General features: G+C 36.4%; 1 protein-coding gene and 2 pseudogenes across 1 annotated transcript; 1 reads left to right on the forward strand and 2 right to left on the reverse strand.

Moving 5' to 3' along the window:
- Nucleotides 1–413: 413 nt before the first annotated feature.
- LOC149248398 (caffeic acid 3-O-methyltransferase 2 pseudogene) lies at nucleotides 414–990 on the reverse strand (annotated as a pseudogene).
- Nucleotides 991–2,842: 1,852 nt separating this feature from the next.
- On the reverse strand, nucleotides 2,843–6,988 carry LOC149248399 (NADPH--cytochrome P450 reductase-like). Its single transcript, XM_089449666.1, has 6 exons — nucleotides 6,959–6,988; nucleotides 5,818–5,877; nucleotides 5,608–5,684; nucleotides 3,490–3,550; nucleotides 3,303–3,386; nucleotides 2,843–2,914 (listed from the first exon to the last, which is right to left on the reverse strand). Exons 1-6 carry the CDS (start codon nucleotides 6,986–6,988, stop codon nucleotides 2,843–2,845), a joined length of 384 nt encoding a protein of 127 aa, XP_089305792.1.
- A 187-nt stretch (nucleotides 6,989–7,175) lies between these two features.
- On the forward strand, nucleotides 7,176–15,779 carry LOC149248400 (expansin-A8-like; annotated as a pseudogene).
- The last annotated feature ends 4,127 nt before the right edge of the window (nucleotides 15,780–19,906 follow it).

The following is a 19,906-nucleotide window of genomic DNA, read 5'->3' on the forward strand; positions in this document are numbered from 1 at the left end:
TTTCAATCCATAAACACATCCATTCATGAGCCATAACAGAGCCACAAAAAACAAAACCCCCTGACTTGTTAATACATTATCTACTCAGAGAGAGGTAAGATGAAAGGACAACACTGTCTACGGATCCTCCATGTCTCCGAAGGAGATGAGGAGCGTCCCGTGACCCATTAATGCATTGTCTTCTCAGGAGTGCGACGTAAGACTAAAGAAAATCACTAGCTACGGATGTTTCATGTCTCCATAAGGCCTTGATAAATCTTCGTTTATTTTTTAAATACAATAATTTGATTTCATTTTAACACTGTAAATACTAAAAATGAGCCCATAAAGAGCAGATAATCAAGAAGGAAACGCTTCAATCACAGACTAGAAATCAGGAATGGTGATTATTTTATAATGACCGAATCTACCTTCTAATAAAATCTTCCACATTCTTTCTCTATTCTTTCCTTCCCACCAGAGCAGTGCACCACCATTACTAGATCAAATACTAGAACTAAATTAGGATCTAGAACCGGCTTCTCTTTCTGGCCACCATTATTATTATCACCGCCTCTGTGATTTGAGTCCAGTGCCACTATGTCAACAATAATGAGCTTCCCCGTCTCCGGGATCACCTTCCTGCATCTCTTTAGTATCTTGATACTGTCCTCGTCGCCCCAGTCATGCATGATCCACTAATGATATTGGACAAACAAATTGTATAGTCAAAACGTGCTCTCAGCACATTCTAATTGAATTACATGATAGCTCAGCAATTTCAAGACTTACCTTCATGAATATGGCGTCCGCAGAGGGCATGGTTTCAAACATGTCTCCGCCCATGTGCTCCAAACCTATTTACATACATTTATATGTATCAAATTGTTATGCATATATACCATTGATGAAGCAAAGTTGTTATTAGTAACCTGGGAGATGGGGAGCAGTGGCCACGACATGAGGGAGGTCATAGTTGATGCCTCTGATGGAAGGATAACGCCGCAGCATTGTCTCGATTGTCTCCTCTACAAGCCTAGCCTCTTGAGGAAAATCAGAGAATGGAAGTCAAATTTCGAAAAGCCAATAGGATTATTAAATTAGCTTAAACAAAAACGAGAAATTAGCATGATGATTTAATGTTTGAAACGTCAAACAAGGCCGCATAGCGTTGTGATTTTAAATATGATTTTTTTTTTTCAAGTTTGGTTGAAGATTGACTACCAACGTAACCCCAAGATCCCTGGCATATTTGATTTTCACCATGCTTTTAAATTGCAACTTAATAATTCGTATTTCCTTTTGACACTTGTGCCTTCCATGTGATTTGTCGATATCGCCCATTGGAAAATTATCGCTGCCCTATGCAAAAAACTTAAAACCATGTGAAATAATAAACAAAAACAGTTTAACCTTCCCACTCACCTTACCTAATAAAATGAATGCCGTAAAGTGGTGTACGAACATCCTTTTGCACGCGTATTATTGTCCTGCATGTTGTTTCACCTATCCAGATTCACGGCAGGCCATTCAAATATCGTGTTAGAAAGATTTGAGAGACAAAATCCGCATCTGTGGCAGATTTTGACGAATAAAGAAATAAGAAACAAGTGAGAGAAAAGAAAACAGATTCAGAAATCAAATCTTCTCGTCTTATATTATCCCTCCATGGCGAGCTCTTCTCTTCCCCTATTGCAAAATTAATAGGCAGGGCAAAACCATTTAGCAAAAACTGCCAAATAAAATAAAAGCACTATCTCTATGATTAAAGCCCTTGCGATTTTTCCACGACTTCACTATAATAAAGAAATAATGGATTGAAACTGTTGAAAAAATTGGGTTCCATGCATAGCCATTATCTACCATGCTGCTTTTCCCTATAAAAATTTATTAGTAAAACCCATAGATATTGAAAACCAAAAGCATACCTGCTTCTATCCATAAAAAATTTCGAGAATTTCATTCCAATGGATCAAAAATTTCATCTCTATCAATTCTTCTGCTCAACATAACAGCAACAAAATAGAATCGCCAGGATAAACCATGCAAACACTCTTTTAAAAGGAAAACACAACGAAAATAAAACACTATAAAATCCAAAATGCATGGCTGTGCAACAAAGAAAATAAACTTGAACAAGAAACAAGGCAAGCCAATGCAATGCAGAGTATTGAAGAAAATGATGAGATGAAAAACAAAAAGTGAAAATTTTAAACAACTAAAACTGTAAATACAAAAAAGTCAAGTTTAGTTTAGCAATAGCACAACATGATGGAACAAAATAGCCATTCACAACCCATTAAGGACTTGAATTTGACAGGCAGGTTCTTTCCTCAGCATGACTAACTCCTCATAATGTAATTTGTCATTTAAGAGGATAAAAGCAATGCTTCTCTAAACCCCAAGTGTCAGTTCAATTGGTTAAACCATATGCCCAAGGCATGTTGCTGACAGGGAGGCCATTGAGTTTGTCAGGGTTACCAACCACTATTGTGGATGGCTGGTAAATGAACAACCCTTCAGGGATCCCACAGCATTTTCCTCACTGCTCAAAAAAAGAAAATAAAAAAAAGAGCAATTGTTTCCCTAGAAATATGCTGGACCTAAACAAGCAAGTTATAAATCATATGGTCATACACTTCTTTCAAGCGCAGAGGTGCTACTTTTCATTACATAGAAAAGTTTTTGGATGGAAAAATGCCTCCTATTGCGGAAAGGTAATTACAAATTTAATTCTTGATTCTCTGCCCCAAAATCCACAATCACAACAATGCCTGTACTCCTGGGACAGCTCTGTAGTGTTTTGAGTCATATACCAAAAGGACGCTAGTTGATAACTTCGCTGTTGATAACTTTGATGACACTAAAAATACATACCCAAACCTGAAGCAAATATACCTTGTTCACTTAATGCTTCATCTACTGTGCAAGCAACCTACAGTATCCAAAGAAACTTTATGTTAAAAGTTAAAACATGAAATAACCATCCATACCGTGAAGAAGAAAGCAACCGCAAAATAATGTTTATGCAATAATATGATAATAAGAAAAGATGAAATGTTAATAGAAGACCGATATTCATGTTTTATTTGACACAACCATTCTTTTAACATCTTCAGATCAATCTAAAAATGAAAATGACAACAAACGAAAGGAAAACCCTAAACCAATTTCATACATAATGTAACAATACAACAATACAGACCAACTAAAGTCCAAAGATGCAAAATGCCAACAGTTTCATTTGATATAATCATCTTTTTCTATGTTTAATGTTTAAGCAAATTTCAAATGGGAATTTACAATAGAGATAAAAGGCAAACCTTATTCAAATGCTCATATTGTCTGTTGCCTAAACCGAATACCCCATAAGTAAGGTTGGAAAGCCAAGGCCCTCTCTCTTTTTCCTGGTCAAACATACAAAAGGGGCAATAAGCCCGTTAAAAAAGTCCAACTTAATAGCCAAAGGAACCAGTAATCTAAACAAATGTTAAAGGTTTAACAATTTACCCCCTCAGTAAACCACTTATAGAACCTTGTTGCATTATCAGTTGGCTCTCCATCTCCATACCTGCACAAGTACTTAAGTACTTAGAAAATATTGGACCGTAAGACATAGTTACAAACGTCTACCACCTAATACGGGGCATTTTTCACACACTGTTGATAAAGATTAAATAAACCCAACAACGTTTGGACTAAATATGTTGAAGCGGACTTCATAAAGAAACTTTTAAAGTAACTTTAGAAACATACTCATTCAAACTCTGTCAAATGTGACAACAGCAACTACACAGGACTGTTAACTGCATGCATTGGGGTGGCAGATGTTGGAAGGTCATCATGGACCCCAGAGGTACAACAGAAACCTATTTTGCTTAGGGAGTACTAGAAAGTGCAACAAACCATTCCCTAATTAATGGAGAGTACTAGAAAGGTTTGGAGCTATTAATCTGTGGCAATGGCTAATGAGCCTGCCATAGGGCATTAAATGTCCGCTTAGTTGCATATTTCTTAAGCCGATAACACAATGTCGTTATTTTTTATTTATCTAGTCACCACCGCCGTTATTTTTTATTTATCTATATCCGCTTAAGGAGTATGTAGCTAAGCGGGCATTTAATGCCCTATGGCAGACTCGTTAGCCATTGCCTTAATCTGTCACAAGGCTGACAACCCTGCATTTAATCTGTCACTCCCTAATTAATGGAGAGTACTAGAAAGGCTTGGAGCCATTAATCTGTCACATGGCTCACAACCCTGCACTTAATCCGTCACATGGCTCACAACCCATGTAACTTCACCAAGTGTCCAGGCAGTTATGTGAAGGGATATGAGTCCCTCCTTCGCATGCATTAGGCTTGCAATGTGCATGCTTATGTCCATGTTTATGGTTTTCTCCAGCTCACAGTGGAATAATGGCAATGTTGTTTGAGAAGTGCAGGGGGGAGAATACGGTTGTTCTCGCCTGGTAAGACATTTCATCGATTTCTTCTGGTTGTCGTTTGGGTTTCTGCTGGTTAGTTTGGAAGTTTTCAGAGGAGCCTTCGTGCTGGAGGTATATTGGCACACAGGGATACTGCTGGCTTCAGGCTGGTGTCAGTTTCTAGAAAGCAGTATTTCACTCCGACCCATCTGTGCCACCTGGCAATCTGCAGTTCTTCGATCTGAATCCAGGGAAGCATTCCCAGTTCTCGAAAATGGGATATCGGAGCACCCTCAAGAACCAGGAAACGTGGTGTGGGAGTGGGACTGCAGGCGACATGGAGCATTTTATAATAGGAAAAGTTATTGGTCAGATTAGGTGCCTGATCGATTTTAGAGAACTTCAAGAAATTCGCAAACTCCTCAGGAGTCATAAGGAATATATCCATTGCAACAGATCCTAATTTCTCAATGTTACTTCAAAAATTCATGAGATAATAATAGTGACAGATTACGCCTCAGACTGCAGAAATCATGGGGTCTCCTGTGGAACTGAAGCAACAGCTGGCAGTTTTGGAGGCAGAATGCAATCTCCAACAAAGTCTGGCACTCAATTTCAGCATGGGTGGATTAGTCTGTGGCCTCATATCAAAGACTCTCGGCCAACTCATCGCAGGGTGAGACAAAGGAGGATGAAACACTGCACCAGCTTGACAAGGAAATGGAAAACGTGAATCAGGACCCTGAGCCAATTAGTACAGATTTGGAAGAAGCAGCTCATCCCTATGCTTTTTGTTAATTTCTATGCTTTTCAGGACTATAAGAATCTTAGGCATATATTATAGAATATACAAGGTTGAGAAGTAATGGATGGTTTTGTATAAGGACAAAGCCGAAATCTGTTTTGGGCCTGCGTTGGGATTTTTTTGGGGACTGTTTAATGGTTATTTGACCTCTGTTGAACAAAACTGTGATGTCATTCCTGCCGCAGCATCTGCTGTAGTTTTTATATTAATATAATTTTACCAAATTATTGTTTAAAAAAACAGCATGCAGTGCGAAACGACTTTGAAAATTATCTTAACGAATATGCTAGGATATGTTGTCCCAACGAAAAATATGCAAAGGCTTCCCAACATGCTTAAACATTTGGACATAAACAGCTGGATAAATGTTGCTGGTCAAAGAATGTTTGTATCTTACGTTGCTAGCATAAAAAATGCTAATTTTTCCTTCTTTAATTTTTCTTCATACAGCTCATCATCTGCTGCATAATCATCCTGGTGAAAATCAACCAAATAAGATTTCACGTTATTTAATTCCAGTCATTCAAGTAACAAGCGATTCAAATTTTGAAAGATATAATCAATTTAAAAAGTAATATAACAACCTTGTATCGACAGCTTTACTCACCAGATCCACTACTTTAAAGACAGCCTTATCATACCTAGCTTTCGTTTCCTCGGCGAGAGACTGTCACACATATAAAAAAATCGTCAAATAAGTTAGTAAATGTAACATCACTAGAATTAGCATAACGACAATACAAACAGCAACATGGAATCAAAACCAACACCCTTGAGAAGCTCAATAACTGTAATCATAATAACAAAAGGACGAACATGGAATTGAGAAGATTCAAAGCCAAGACAGACTGCCAAGATGTTTTATTACTATTAACTAGAATATTAATTCCAAATCAAAGACTGGTATAGATTTGCCAGGGTTTGAAACCAAAAGCCACTTACAAATAGCCATCAATGAAAATCAATAAACTCAAGACTAAAAAATGAAAAAAGATCGGTGTGGAATAAACAAGATGTGAAACAAAACCGCTTTAAGCAGAGTTTTACAAACAATACCAACAATAAAACCAGTACACAGGAGGATCTAGGATTAAGAACAATGGAAAACAAGAGCCACTTGCACAGGGAGCCAAATGGTGATAAGCATTAGTTTATTGTAAATTTTTCAAAGAATGACAGCGAATTGAGAGGAGTTGGAACCCTTACCGCTTGCAAATTGATGATAATGTTGAATTAAAGAGAATCGAAGGCAAGACAGCTTCATACCGAAATCAAATGCTTACGATTTTTATTAATTATGTAGAATTAACGGATACACGAGGACCGCTCATAAGCGAAGTATAATAATGATATCCAGGGTACGTCCCTAAGAGTGATTGCGAAAAGCCAGGGAAGATGTATAGTGCTTGCCAAAAGCTAGGGAAGAAGAAGAACAACAACAACTGGCATGGAAAAAGCAGTAAAAATATCTTCAGAGTGACATAAAAGAATGGGAAAAAGCAGTAAGGCAACTCAATTGATATTTGGAAAAAGCAGTCACACTGCAAATCAACGGTTGAAAGTGTCTCAAGTGATCCAACGGAAGAGGGTAAAAGTGTTGACGATTGTTGATGCATAGGAAAGCCTATCGGCCTAATTAGGCAGGGAGGATTCCCTGCGGGAAAAATGGTTTCCTGCATGGCCGTTCACCGTAGGCTCCAGTTATTGAATGTCGGACACGCAAAGTCAATCGGGGCCCTCCAACAAACCGAACCCATAGATCGAAAACCGTACAACATTCTGACCGGTAAAGCTCCTTTGTCGGTTCTTGAATAGTTACAATTTGGCCTAAAATCCCACATGCCAAGCCTGTATATATAGCTGCAACTGGAAAGTGAGTTGCGCCAAGGAAGAAAGATTGACAGGCAATATTCAAGGCTGTGTTATATCACGATGGCGACCACCAGGGAATTTCGAATTTTGATTGTGATGGTTGTTACGCTGGTATCGATTTTGCAAAGAGCAATTGTGGTAGCTGCTTGGACTGCAGCCCACGCTACATTTTATGGTGGAAGCGATGCTTCTGGAACTATGGGTGAGTACTTTTTTTGGTGTTTTTTAAAGAAGATTTGAACTTTGATACTTCAAATTATGGCTAAACTGCACCTCATAGGTTTAACTATGAGTAAGTGTTAATTTTTATACTAAAAATATGCATAAATCTAGTAAGAATTTCTAAAATTTTATACCTCTCTTTTAGGTGTATAAATTTGATAAGAATTTTTGAAGTTTCAGGTTTGAGAAGTGTTCCACCCTGATATCATTTTGATAGAAAAAGTATTCTTAAGGGCTTACCCAATTTGAATTAAAAAGAAAAAAGATTGGAAAGACCAAAATTTTGGATGGGAAAACTATATATTGGAACTGAGATGGGATGCTAGATCGTTTACTATTATATCGGCTTGATCCCAATGCAATGGCAAATTCCAATAGAAATGACCGGAGTTTGTTTGATCCCAAAGCAATGACAAATTCCAATAGAAAGGACTGGAGTTTTTGATGAATTAAATGATTAACATGTGATGTTAATTACTTTCTTGTGCAGGGGGTGCATGCGGGTATGGGGAGTTGTCTAACGGAGGATATGGTACAAATACTGCAGCCCTCAGTACCGCTTTGTTCAATGTGTTAAGCTCCATTGATTTTACACAATTGCTGCCTACAATTATGGAATTGCAGTCTTTCCTTAACTTATGGAAACCAACTGCAGTAGTTTCCTTAAGTTAAGAAAATCAACTGCAATTACTAAATTTATAATTGGGAGCTACTAAAGTGGTCCATCACTTTGATTCGAGTTCTCTGCCTTGATTTGTGGGACATCTAACACATAGCTATTAGAAGCTTGATGGAAGCTTAGCTATAGGTTCATCTGTTTGGTCCCCAAGCTCAGATCTCAATCCCCTTTAGTTTTTCACACCATCTAGCTGAGATAACAGAGCTTGGAAGTGCCTTCAGAATTTTGTATGTTTTTCTTTTGCTTAGAAGAAGCTGGAGTGCTGAAGAAGAAGCAAGTGGACGGTGGCCTGCATCAAAACATCACCAATGGCTGGAGTTAATTCGTATCCCTGGGCATTAAGTTTCAACTATTCTTTTCAGTTCTTTCCGCATGCAGAATCACTGTTGAAACTGTACAATATCTAACATTTGGTATCGGAGCCTCTATTATCTCTACCTTGGTGTGCTCTCGCCGCCCTTTGTCTTTCTGTGCACCTCTTTTTCTCATTCAAAACTTGAGTGTAGTCAGAAATGACATAAAGCCCTAGAAATATGCTTTGGCTGCTCTTCGTGAGAATGTGTTGGCACATCCGTTGCTGAGAATGACAGTCGATATTGCTGATATTGCTGGTCTTAGATACACCGTATTCCGCTCCCTTAATAGATGATTTCATTAACAGGTGTATTGGATTATATCTCAGCAATTAGTCTTTCTAAAAAGTCAAATTGTAAACAGATTTTATAATGTTAAAATGGCTGGAGCGGAGTAGCATAATAAGCCTCAGATCTCGTCAATTCTATTTCTTCTACTTAAATTTCATTAACTTCGCGTATCAATCTCTGCTCTATTGTATTTTTTGATGGATGTATTTTATGGTTCATGCTTTTGGCTTCCAGTGAGTAATGTTCGTAGCATTAACGCTTCAAATTTTGTGGGGAACAAAATCTCAAAGTAAGCAGAACTTCAGAGTCTCAAACAACACTCCAACGCCTCTAAAACAACCATGAAGTATTTACAATTTCTGTAAAATAATTTGGATCTCCGTTTGGAAGAAACTGAGGATACATTATGATGCATTTTCTGTTCTCTTTCATTAACGCTTCAAAGTGGAATGACGGTCGATTCTTCACTAGTTTATCAGAAGATCCCGGGGTTGGAACTTCTCTGCTATTTCAGTTTTGCAAATCTGATTATATCCCAAATCTGATTATGAAACTCTAAACCTCGGAAAACATATCCTTAGCGGGTGGTGAACAAGAGTAATCCTTGCGCTCCTATTTTGTAGGGGTTTGGGAATATGCAAAATTGAAATGTGCTTTCAGATCCGCGCTGACCAAAATTAGGGCGTTCATGCAATGTTAAAGATGCCAATCGATTTGATCGTTGCTTTATGGTTTTAAGAAAATAAAACCATTGTAAATAAGAGTTGTCTCGCACTGCGTTTAGCTTTTGAATGTGCATATGGCTGAAGTTTAAAAAATCTTGTGACAACCACTGCTGTAATATGTTCTGAAGTAAAAGTAAATAAATCACCGCAGGTTTCAAACTATCACATTATCACTATATGAACAACCTGGGTAGGTTTATGTAATTTTATGGCTCACATGAAATTTTATATAAATATGTATAAATAAAGAAATAGTTTATAATTTTTAGAGCCCATTTTGTAATTAATTTAAGAATTAGTCTTAAATAAATTATGGGACAGTTAGACTGAGGAATGTAAATTTGATTTTAATTTTATTTATCTTGTGAGCAAAATAGCTTGTTTGCTGGTCAATTTTTGTTGTTTTATAAACTTAAGGACGGAGCCTGAAGTCAAGCCAGCTAGCCTTCGAACTACATTTGCTATGCAAGTGCAAAGTAGATCAACGCTGCTTCAGTCAATCTCCGGGTTAAGTTTATAAATTGAACAATCAATTTGTAGTCATTTTCGGTAATGCTGACTGCTTTAACCTTGATTTTGATTTTGCTGGAAAATTATTACAGTTATATGGAGTTTATTAAAATGTCATTTTGACTTACTCTTTTCAGTAAACATTATTTTTCTCTCTGGTTAAGTTTTGTTTATGCAGCAAAATAATGTCTAGTGATCCATATAATTTTAATTAATTAGAGAATAGCCACAACATCTTTAATTAAATAAAATTATATATTTTGTTTGGTTAGATCACATAAAGATTATTTAGACATTAAATTGTAATTAATTACATTGAATATAATAAATTTTATCCCACAGGAATTTTTATTATATTTATGTAATTAATTAGGATAAAATTTCATAACCTACCCACAGGAGTTATGAATTAATAAGTTTTATCATAAAGTTTTATTGAATATGTTTGAATCAAAAATTTAGCCCACAAGCAATTTTTATGTCATTTGATTCAATTCTTTTTAGCATGATTTACATTGGTAAAACATGAAAGTTATTAAGCCTCAATTTTAACATAAGCATGTGATTCTTTATTTTGATGCAGCAGTACAACCTGCAAATTTCTCTGAAATTCGTTGTGACATTCCCGAACTTAAGGAAGTAATCTCGTTTGTTTGTTATGAATCTAATATGGTTAACGTTAATATTAACACATGGTGGATTGATTCTGGATCAACAATTCACATTTCGAATTCCTCGCAAGGTTTGCAAAACCTAAGGAAGCCAGTGGGAAGTGAGCAAAGCATCTTATCAGGAAACAAGATGGGCTCGCATGTGGAAGCTATAGGAACATGTTATTTAACTTTAAGTAGTGGTTTTGTTTTGGAGTTAGAAAAGACCTTTTATGTTCCAAGTTTTTCTAGAAACTTGATTTCAGTTTCAAGGCTTGTACCTTTTGGATATTCCTTAAACTTTTCAGAAAAATCTTTCAGTCTATTCTATAAATCTGATTATGTTGGGAATGGTATTTTGTCTAATGGTCTTTATTGCATTAATTTACAAAACAATATCACATATGATTCAATGCATGTTCACACTGGCACTAAAAGATGTGTTATTAATGAAGATTCCTCTAAATTATGGCACCGGAGACTAGGTCATATCTCCATAGAAAGAATTAAAAGGTTGGTAAATGAAGGAATACTTAATACTCTAGATTTTACTGATTTTGAGACTTGTGTGGACTGCATTAAGGGAAAGCAGACCAACAAGTCAAAGAAAGGTGCCAATAGGAGTTCAGACATATTAGAAATCATACATACTGATATATGTAGTCCAGACATGGACTCACATGGTCAGAGATACTTCATCTCCTTTATAGATGATTACTCACGACATATGTATCTCTACATGCTTCATAAAAAGAGCGAAGCATTAGATGCCTTTAAGATCTTTAAGGCTGAAGTAGAGAAACAATGCGGGAAGCAAATTAAGATCGTGAGATCAGATAGAGGTGGAGAATATTATGGTAGATACACAGAATATGGACAAGCACCTGGGCCATTTGCTAAGTTTCTTCAAGACCATGGGATTGTTGCCCAATACACCATGCCTGGTTCACCCGACCAGAATGGTGTAGCAGAAAGAAGAAATCGAACATTATTGGACATGGTGCGGAGTATGCTTAGCAGCTCCAATCTTCCTAAATCCTTGTGGACTGAAGCACTTAAGACGTCAGTGTATATATTAAACCGAGTTCCAACCAAGGCGGTTCCTAAAACGCCATTTGAATTATGGAAAGGTTGGAAACCGAGTTTGCGACATATGCGCGTTTGGGGATGCCCGTCTGAAGTGAGAATTTATAATCCACAAGAGAAGAAGCTGGACCCAAGGACCATTAGTGGGTATTTCATTGGATATGCTGAAAGGTCTAAAGGTTACAGATTTTATTGTCCATCTCACAGCACTAGGATTGTGGAATCAAGAAATGCAAAGTTTCTTGAAAATGACTTGATCAGTGGGAGCGATCAAACCAGAAACATAGTTTCTGAGAAGGATCATTCAGAATCTCAACCTTCCACTTCAAGTGATAGATTGGTTATTGTTCATAGCACCCCTCAAGTACAAACTGGTGTTGAACAACCAATTGTTGAAGTTCCACAAGCTGCTGACGATATTCCAGTAGATCAAGGAGTTCAAGAGTTGCAAGGAACTTTTGAACAACAAGTTGAACCACATACTTCTCAGGAAGATGATGGTACAACATTAAGAAGATCTACTAGACCTAAGAGATCAGCAATTCCTAATGATTATGTTGTGTATCTACAAGAATCTGACTACAACATTGGAGCCGAAAATGATCCTGAGTCATTTTTACAAGCCATGAGTTGCAAAGAATCAGAACTATGGTACAATGCCATGAAGGAAGAGATGAATTCCATAAAGAGTAACGAAGTCTGGGATCTTGTTGAGTTGCCTAATGGTGCAAAATCCATTGGATGTAAATGGGTCTTTAAGACAAAGAAAGACTCATTGGGCAACATTGAGAGATACAAGGCAAGACTTGTTGCTAAGGGATTCACTCAGAAAGAAGGAATCGATTACATGGAGACGTTTTCTCATGTATCTAAGAAAGATTCCTTGCGCGTTATTATGGCATTAGTAGCCCATTTTGACTTGGAGTTGCATCAAATGGATGTGAAAACGGCTTTTCTTAATGGAGATCTAGAGGAGGAGGTTTACATGAAACAACCTGAAGGATTCCCCTCTAGTGATGGTGAGCAATTGGTTTGCAAGCTCAAAAAGTCATTATATGGTTTAAAACAAGCATCCCACCAATGGTATTTGAAATTCCATAATGTAATTTCTTCTTTTGGTTTTGTAGAAAACATTATGGATCAATGTATATACTTGAAAGTTAGTGGGAGTAAAATTTGTTTTCTTGTTTTATATGTGGATGACCTTTTGCTAGCAACCAATGATAAGGGTTTGCTACATGAGGTGAAACAATTCCTCTCTAAAAATTTTTGATATGAAGGATATGGGTGAGGCATCTTATGTCATTGGCATTAAGATCCATAGAGACAGATTTCGAGGCATCTTGGGTCTGTCACAGGAAACCTATATTAATAAAATTTTAGAGAGATTTCGGATGAAGGATTGTTCACCAAGTGTAGCTCCCATTGTGAAGGGTGATAGGTTCAATTTGAACCAATGCCCGAAGAACGACTTTGAAAGGGAACAAATGAAGAACATTCCATATGCTTCTGCTGTCGGAAGCTTAATGTATGCTCAAGTCTGCACAAGACCTGACATTGCATTTGTTGTGGGAATGTTGGGACGATATCAGAGTGATCCAGGTTTAGACCACTGGAGAGCTGCAAAGAAAGTAATGAGGTACCTTCAAGGAACCAAAGACTACATGCTTATGTATAGACAGACGGACAACTTGGAAGTAATTGGCTACTCAGATTCTGACTTTGCTGGATGTGTTGATTCACGCAAATCAACATCAGGATACTTTTTTATGATGGCCGGTGGAGCTGTATCATGGAGGAGTGCCAAGCAGACCTTGATTGCCACTTCCACTATGGAAGCCGAGTTCGTCTCCTGTTTTGAGGCTACTTTACATGGTGTATGGCTTAGGAGTTTCATTTCTGGGCTTAGAATTATGGATTCTATCTCTAAGCCATTGAGAATATATTGTGATAATTCAGCTGCTGTTTTTATGGCTAAAAACAATAAAAGTGGGAGTCGAAATAAACACATCGACATTAAGTATTTAGCTATAAGGGAACGTGTTAAAGAAAAGAAAGTGGTCATTGAGCACGTCAGCACTGAGTTAATGATCGCTGATCCTTTGACTAAGGGCATGCCATCGTTTAAATTCAAGGATCATGTATTGAATATGGTACTTGGTTCCATTATGTAGTTTCTCATTGTATGGACAATGTTATGTTAATGAAATTCTTAATTATTGTGATGTTTTTTCTCATATTTATGTGCACTTTAAGTTGATTTGAGAAAATTCATTTAAGAAGGACCAAGAATAAACATAAGGTTTATTCATTAAGATATTGTTGCCACATAAATTATAATAAGAATAAATGCATAGTAATACATGGAAGATAATACTCGTCATTAGAGGACTTATCGCCATGATTCATGTATCTATTACTTAATACAGATTATCAATGGTTTTTAAGTTGAGACATTAAGTTTGGAAGTATGGACCAAGTGGGAGAATGTTAAGCTCCATTGATTTTACACAATTGCTGCCTACAATTATGGAATTGCAGTCTTTCCTTAACTTATGGAAACCAACTGCAGTAGTTTCCTTAAGTTAAGAAAATCAACTGCAATTACTAAATTTATAATTGGGAGCTACTAAAGTGGTCCATCACTTTGATTCGAGTTCTCTGCCTTGATTTGTGGGACATCTAACACATAGCTATTAGAAGCTTGATGGAAGCTTAGCTATAGGTTCATCTGTTTGGTCCCCAAGCTCAGATCTCAATCCCCTTCAGTTTTTCACACCATCTAGCTGAGATAGCAGAGCTTGGAAGTGCCTTCAGAATTTTGTGTGTTTTTCTTTTGCTTAGAAGAAGCTGGAGTGCTGAAGAAGAAGTAAGTGGACGGTGGCCTGCATCAAAACATCACCAATGGCTGGAGGTAATTCGTATCCCTGGGCATTAAGTTTCAACGATTCTTTTCAGTTCTTTCCGCATGCAGAATCACTGTTGAAACTGTAGAATATCTAACACAATGATGAGCAGATGTGCGGAGCATGTTTTGAAATTAAGTGCGACGCTGCTAAAGTTCCTCAGTGGTGTCGGTCTGGATCGATTATCATTACCGTGACCAATTTCTGTCCACCGAATTACGCCCTACCCAATGACAATGGAGGGTGGTGCAATCCACCCCTTCAGCATTTCGATATGTCACAGCCTGCCTTCTTACAGATTGCTCAATACAAAGCCGGCATTGTGCCTGTGACGTATAGAAGGTACATAATGTTGTCACAGTTTAATGGTTTGTTTTCAGCGGAAGTTAGAATAGAAGGTACATAATGTTGTCACAATTTAATGGTTTTTTTTCAGCGGAAGTTAGAATATCATTTCATTTTTTTGGTTGGTTAAATATATATATATATATATATTTGTTTTAATGTATAAATGAATTTAGTATTTAAAATTTTAAAAAGTGTTTAATGCATTAAAATTTTGTACATAAAATAATTTAATTGGTGTTTAGATTTGATTGGTAAGTAGTTGTATTCATGTTGGTTTTCTAGATTTGGATAAAATTGAAAAAATATATATACACACAACAAAATATTTTGTGGGTGTTATAGGAATTTCTTGACAATCAGAAAAGAGATCAATTTTAACTTGTCTGGTGATAATCAAATGTTAAAATATTCCCAAATAAAATAGCCATTAATTAGACCATTTTAATAATATTTTGATCCTAAAAATTGATCTTAATATTTTTAGGATTAATCACATCATTAAAATTTGGTTGATGTGTCGAACCAACTAATCATAAAAGTTTATTTTATAGTATTGAATTCGATCGGAAATATATTTTATATGTTTAACTTAGTGGTGTTAATGGAATTGCTGCAGAACTCCATGCAAGAGGACTGGAGGAATTCTCTTCACAATAGCTGGACGCGACTACTTCGAGCTGGTTCTAATTAGCAATGTTGGGGGAAGAGGAGATGTCACAGCAGCGTGGATAAAAGGGTCAAACAGTGCTGGATGGGAACGGATGCAGAGAAACTGGGGAGAACTGGCAGAGCAATTCTTATCTGAACGGACAGAGTTTATCATTCATAGTGACGATAAGCAGTGGAAGAACAGTGACAATGTACAATGTCGCCCCTGCTAATTGGCAATTTGGCCAAACTTTCGCTGCTTCTCAACAATTTAATTGAATGGCATTCCGACAATTCTGACAGAATTTGGACCTCCTATCTAATAAATCGTTGGAGGTTGCAAACGTTACTGCTTGCCTGGGCCTTCTACTAGTTTAATATTTTTACTCGGAATGGTATTGTTGCTCAACTGTATAGTATGATATTTTGAGGTTTGGTCAAATGTTGGGTGGAAGTGGAGAGACTTGCGCCGAAAGAAAGCTAGCAGCATCGGAATGGAGTTAATTTCTTTTGCTAGCAGCATCGGAATGGAGTTACTTTCTTTATTTATAATGTTTTAAGAGCGCCGTAATCTTTTACCATTAATTTTATATGGAGAATGGAAGGGCTGGAGTTGACTTGGTGAAATAAAAAAATGTTGAGTATTCTCCGCTTAACTTCCTCTGTCTAATTCCATCACTATATTATTAGTACACTTGTATGAGTGAAATGATTTATATTATTAGTGCACTTGTATAAGTGATGATTTATAAAGAAAATGCGTTGTGGTTTATTTGGACATAGATATTATTTTTTAATTAAGATATATTTTTGGTTGATTATTAATTTAATATTGATTAATGTGATTTATAATGTTTAATATTGAAAAATGAATATTTTAAAAAAGTATTTTTTAAATATTTGTTTGGATTATAATTTGAAAGTTTTATTCGAGTCTTTACACAATATAATGCCATATTGATAATTGTTTTTACATAAGTTATACATATGGTTGTTGTATTCATACATGATGATTTTTAGATATTTGTGTGGTAATCTTGTATTCTTAAAATTTGCAAGGAAACCAAAACTAAAATCCTTGAAAATAGTCCACAATCAAGTAAATAACATATTTACTATCAATTACTCCACACGATAATTTAAATGAGTCTTTACTTCACATCTCAATTTATTAGTTTCTATCAAATCAAATCTATAAAATTCCATTTTCCCATTGATATAGATTGCAATTTTATATACAAATTTTCCACAAGCATAATTTCTAGCTTGAATAACAACTAAGTTACAAACCAATTATTTTTATAATATTACTATCTATATCCTTATAATAATAATTTTTATGTTAAAATATATATCTTCATAATGAATTTTTTTAGATTAGAATTAGAATTATATATTTATAATATTATTTCTTTCGAGTTGATTGAAACTAAGTTCAATTTAAACTCAACTTAATAAAACCCCAAATCATATTCTTATATTCAAATCAGTTCATTTGAGCACTAACACTCCAAAATCCACTAGCACTCCAAAAATAACTTATACCTTGACAATTGTTGCTAGGGGAGTAACATGAGCTTAGATACTAAATTACCCTATTTTTCACAGAATTGTCCCAATGAATGCATTACATTTTCTTGAGAAGTGTAGCAAGAAAGTTTCAATTTGGCTTTTCCTTGTTCAAATTGAGGAATTTTGAATTTCCACATCAGAAAACAATTTGGAGGCAATTAACTCGTGTGCAATGCCTCTTTTCACTCAGTAAATTCGATTTAGAGAGCTTGAAGTTTAGTTAAGCATGTGTGATTGTTAAATTTTAGTAATCCAAGACAATTATTTCCTGTTGTGTTCAGTTAAACTATTTCTAATAGTTATTGGAACTAGTGGTAGGTTAGTTGTGTAGTGGGACAACAATCTAACTCAGTGATCATCCAGTTAATTGATCAATCAACTCAAAATAGCTAGTGCATGCAAGGAATTTGATTTCCTCAACTGTGTTAGAGATTCCAAGGTAGTGTAACAAGCAATTGTAAACTAATTTGAGTGTACAGGTGTTGCATGCAGTCACATGATCAATCCTTGGGAATTGTGCAATCAATTGAAGGAAAATTCCTAAAAAATAGGGGCTAATTCCATAGGGTTTGCGCAAGGAAATATGGGCTTAAGATGAGGTAGAAATTGACTAAGTCTGTGTCAAACATTCTCATTGAGCAGAGATAATGGTTATTCACTTGCAGGCTGAGTTCAGAGATAACAAGTAATTATAATACATTCTCTATTCATCTGATTAATGCAAGAAGGCTTAAGGGTTTTTTAACAGCTTCTTTCCCCTAGAAATCATTGTGCATGTGTGATTTTTTTTATTACATGTTTGTGAATGATGTTCTAAATTATGAATTAAATTCCACAGATCAATAGAGTAGAATTTTGTCTCTAGATTTTAGATTAAACTTCTTGAGCGGTTGCAATTGTATCACCATATTTTTACATGGTATCACAGCAGGATTCATATTAGAATAAGAATTTCGAAGTTTTTCCTGAGGAGGTTCGAATTTGCAGCTTTAGTGTAGCAAGATTTCTTTAGGATCAGAAACATGTCCTTCAATATACTAAGATTAGAGAATGCCAGGGAAGGTAGCTCAAATTTCATTGCATGGAAAAATCGCATCGAGGCAGTGCTTGATGACAACATGTTGTTGGAATATGTTAAAACAAACATTCTAAACTAGGATTAGTCGATGCCAAGAACTTAGCCCAATGGAAGAAAGATGTAGCAAGGGCAAGGAGACTAATCTTGGAGGGACTGCGAGACCACATTGTCTCAAATATCCATGGGAAAAAAATCCTTTAGCAATGTGGAAGGAATTAATAGAATTATTCGAGAATAGTAGCGACCATAGAAAATTGACCTTCAAAGAAAAACTTTGAAACATTAAGATGCAAAATAATGATACTATTCTGCAGTATCTCACCAGATTTACACAAGTTTGGGATAAGCTTGGAGGGGTTTGTGTGACTATTACAGAAGATGACTTGGTGAGCATATCTCTTCTGGGCCTTCCCATGGGTTTTGGTCTAACGACAATCGTGATTCTAAACAAGTGGTATTAGAGGGTAGGTCACGAGTTCGACACACACTTGGCTCACGTTGGGGTGGGAGATTGTTGAACATCGGATAAACCAAAACTCCCCGTGTGTTTCACGACATGGACTAACCACCTCTCATGGATTCTTATCTCTGACGATGTGATTGTTGACAATCGCCTGCAAGTTTTGGTCTAACGACAATCATGATTCCCAACATCCCAAAAGCTGGAATAACCACTAGGACTCGGTGAATGGGATGGAGAAAATACCGAATTGGGAATTCTTGTGGTCCGATTTGGTTCAAGAAAAGATCAAGAGGAATATTGGAGATGAAACCTCATCCAAGGGAGAGGATGAAAGAAATTTTGCATTGGTTGGAAAGGGCAAGAAGGGAAAAGGGAAGAAATCTCAAACCAAACCAAAATCCAACCAAGGGGGCCAAAAGAAAGGCTTGTCTGAAATAAAATGATTCAATTGTCATGAGTTAAGGCACTATGCTACAAAGAGTCCACACAAAAAGTCTAGCAGGAAGAACCCTAGAGGAGGAGCAAGTGAAAAATTGGCTTCACAGTTTGAGCTAGACTTCACCCTTATCACATGCATGTCCATCTCTATGATGGGGAGTGTGTGGTACTTGGCTTCTAGTGTCTTGTCCACATGACATGGTGTAGAGAGTTTTTTGATGACCTGGAGGAGAAAGATCTCTAGATTCAAATTTAGCTTGGGGACAACGGAAGGTACAATGCTACCAAGATCTGTATAGTAACCTTTAAGAGGGAGTTAGGAGCCCCTCTTCACCTCAAAGTTGTCATGATTCCAAACCTAAAGAAAAATTTCATCTCTGTAGAAGTTTTGGAAAACCGTGGCTATGATGTAATCTTCAGTAAAGGTAAATCCTTTCCGAGGAACATAACTACTAGACAAGTGAAGCAGATTAGGGTTCATGTGAAGAACTTGTACAACTTGGATGTGGAATATTGTGTCTCATTAAGCAATGGCACAAATAAAGTGTTGAGTCGTGATGTCAGTGAACTCTAGCATAGGATATTGGGCCATTTGTACCATGGTTCCCTCAAAATTATGCAACAAATAACCACTAGCCTCCTGAAAGGAGCACTTGAGTGGCATGAGCTCTGCAAGGGTTGTACCTTGGGGAATTATGTGAAATCCATATTCCATGATCGAGACAACAAAGCACATGCAGTCTTAGAAAGAGTCGACTCTAATATTTGTGGAACTTTCATGACAACCTCCACTGCAAGACATAAATACTTTGTTATTTTTATTGATGATTTCTCAAGGAAGTGTTGGATCTTGTT

The sequence above is a fragment of the Pinus tabuliformis genome, chromosome 7, assembly GCF_031772625.1.
Source record: "Pinus tabuliformis cultivar Carrire ecotype Pingquan chromosome 7, CPIR1, whole genome shotgun sequence".
In the NCBI taxonomy this organism is placed as follows: Eukaryota; Viridiplantae; Streptophyta; class Pinopsida; order Pinales; family Pinaceae; genus Pinus; species Pinus tabuliformis.

Bases quoted from the DNA above. Each gene is read 5' to 3' on its own strand.
- LOC149248399 (XM_089449666.1), bottom strand. From the start codon at position 6,988: ATGTTGTACGGTTTTCGATCTATGGGTTCG. The intron at 3,551-5,607 runs GTAAGATACAAA...GTACTTGTGCAG, and splicing joins GCATTTTTTATGCTAGCAAC to GTATGGAGATGGAGAGCCAA. The intron at 3,387-3,489 runs GTAAATTGTTAA...ATGTTTGACCAG, and splicing joins ATAAGTGGTTTACTGAGGGG to GAAAAAGAGAGAGGGCCTTG.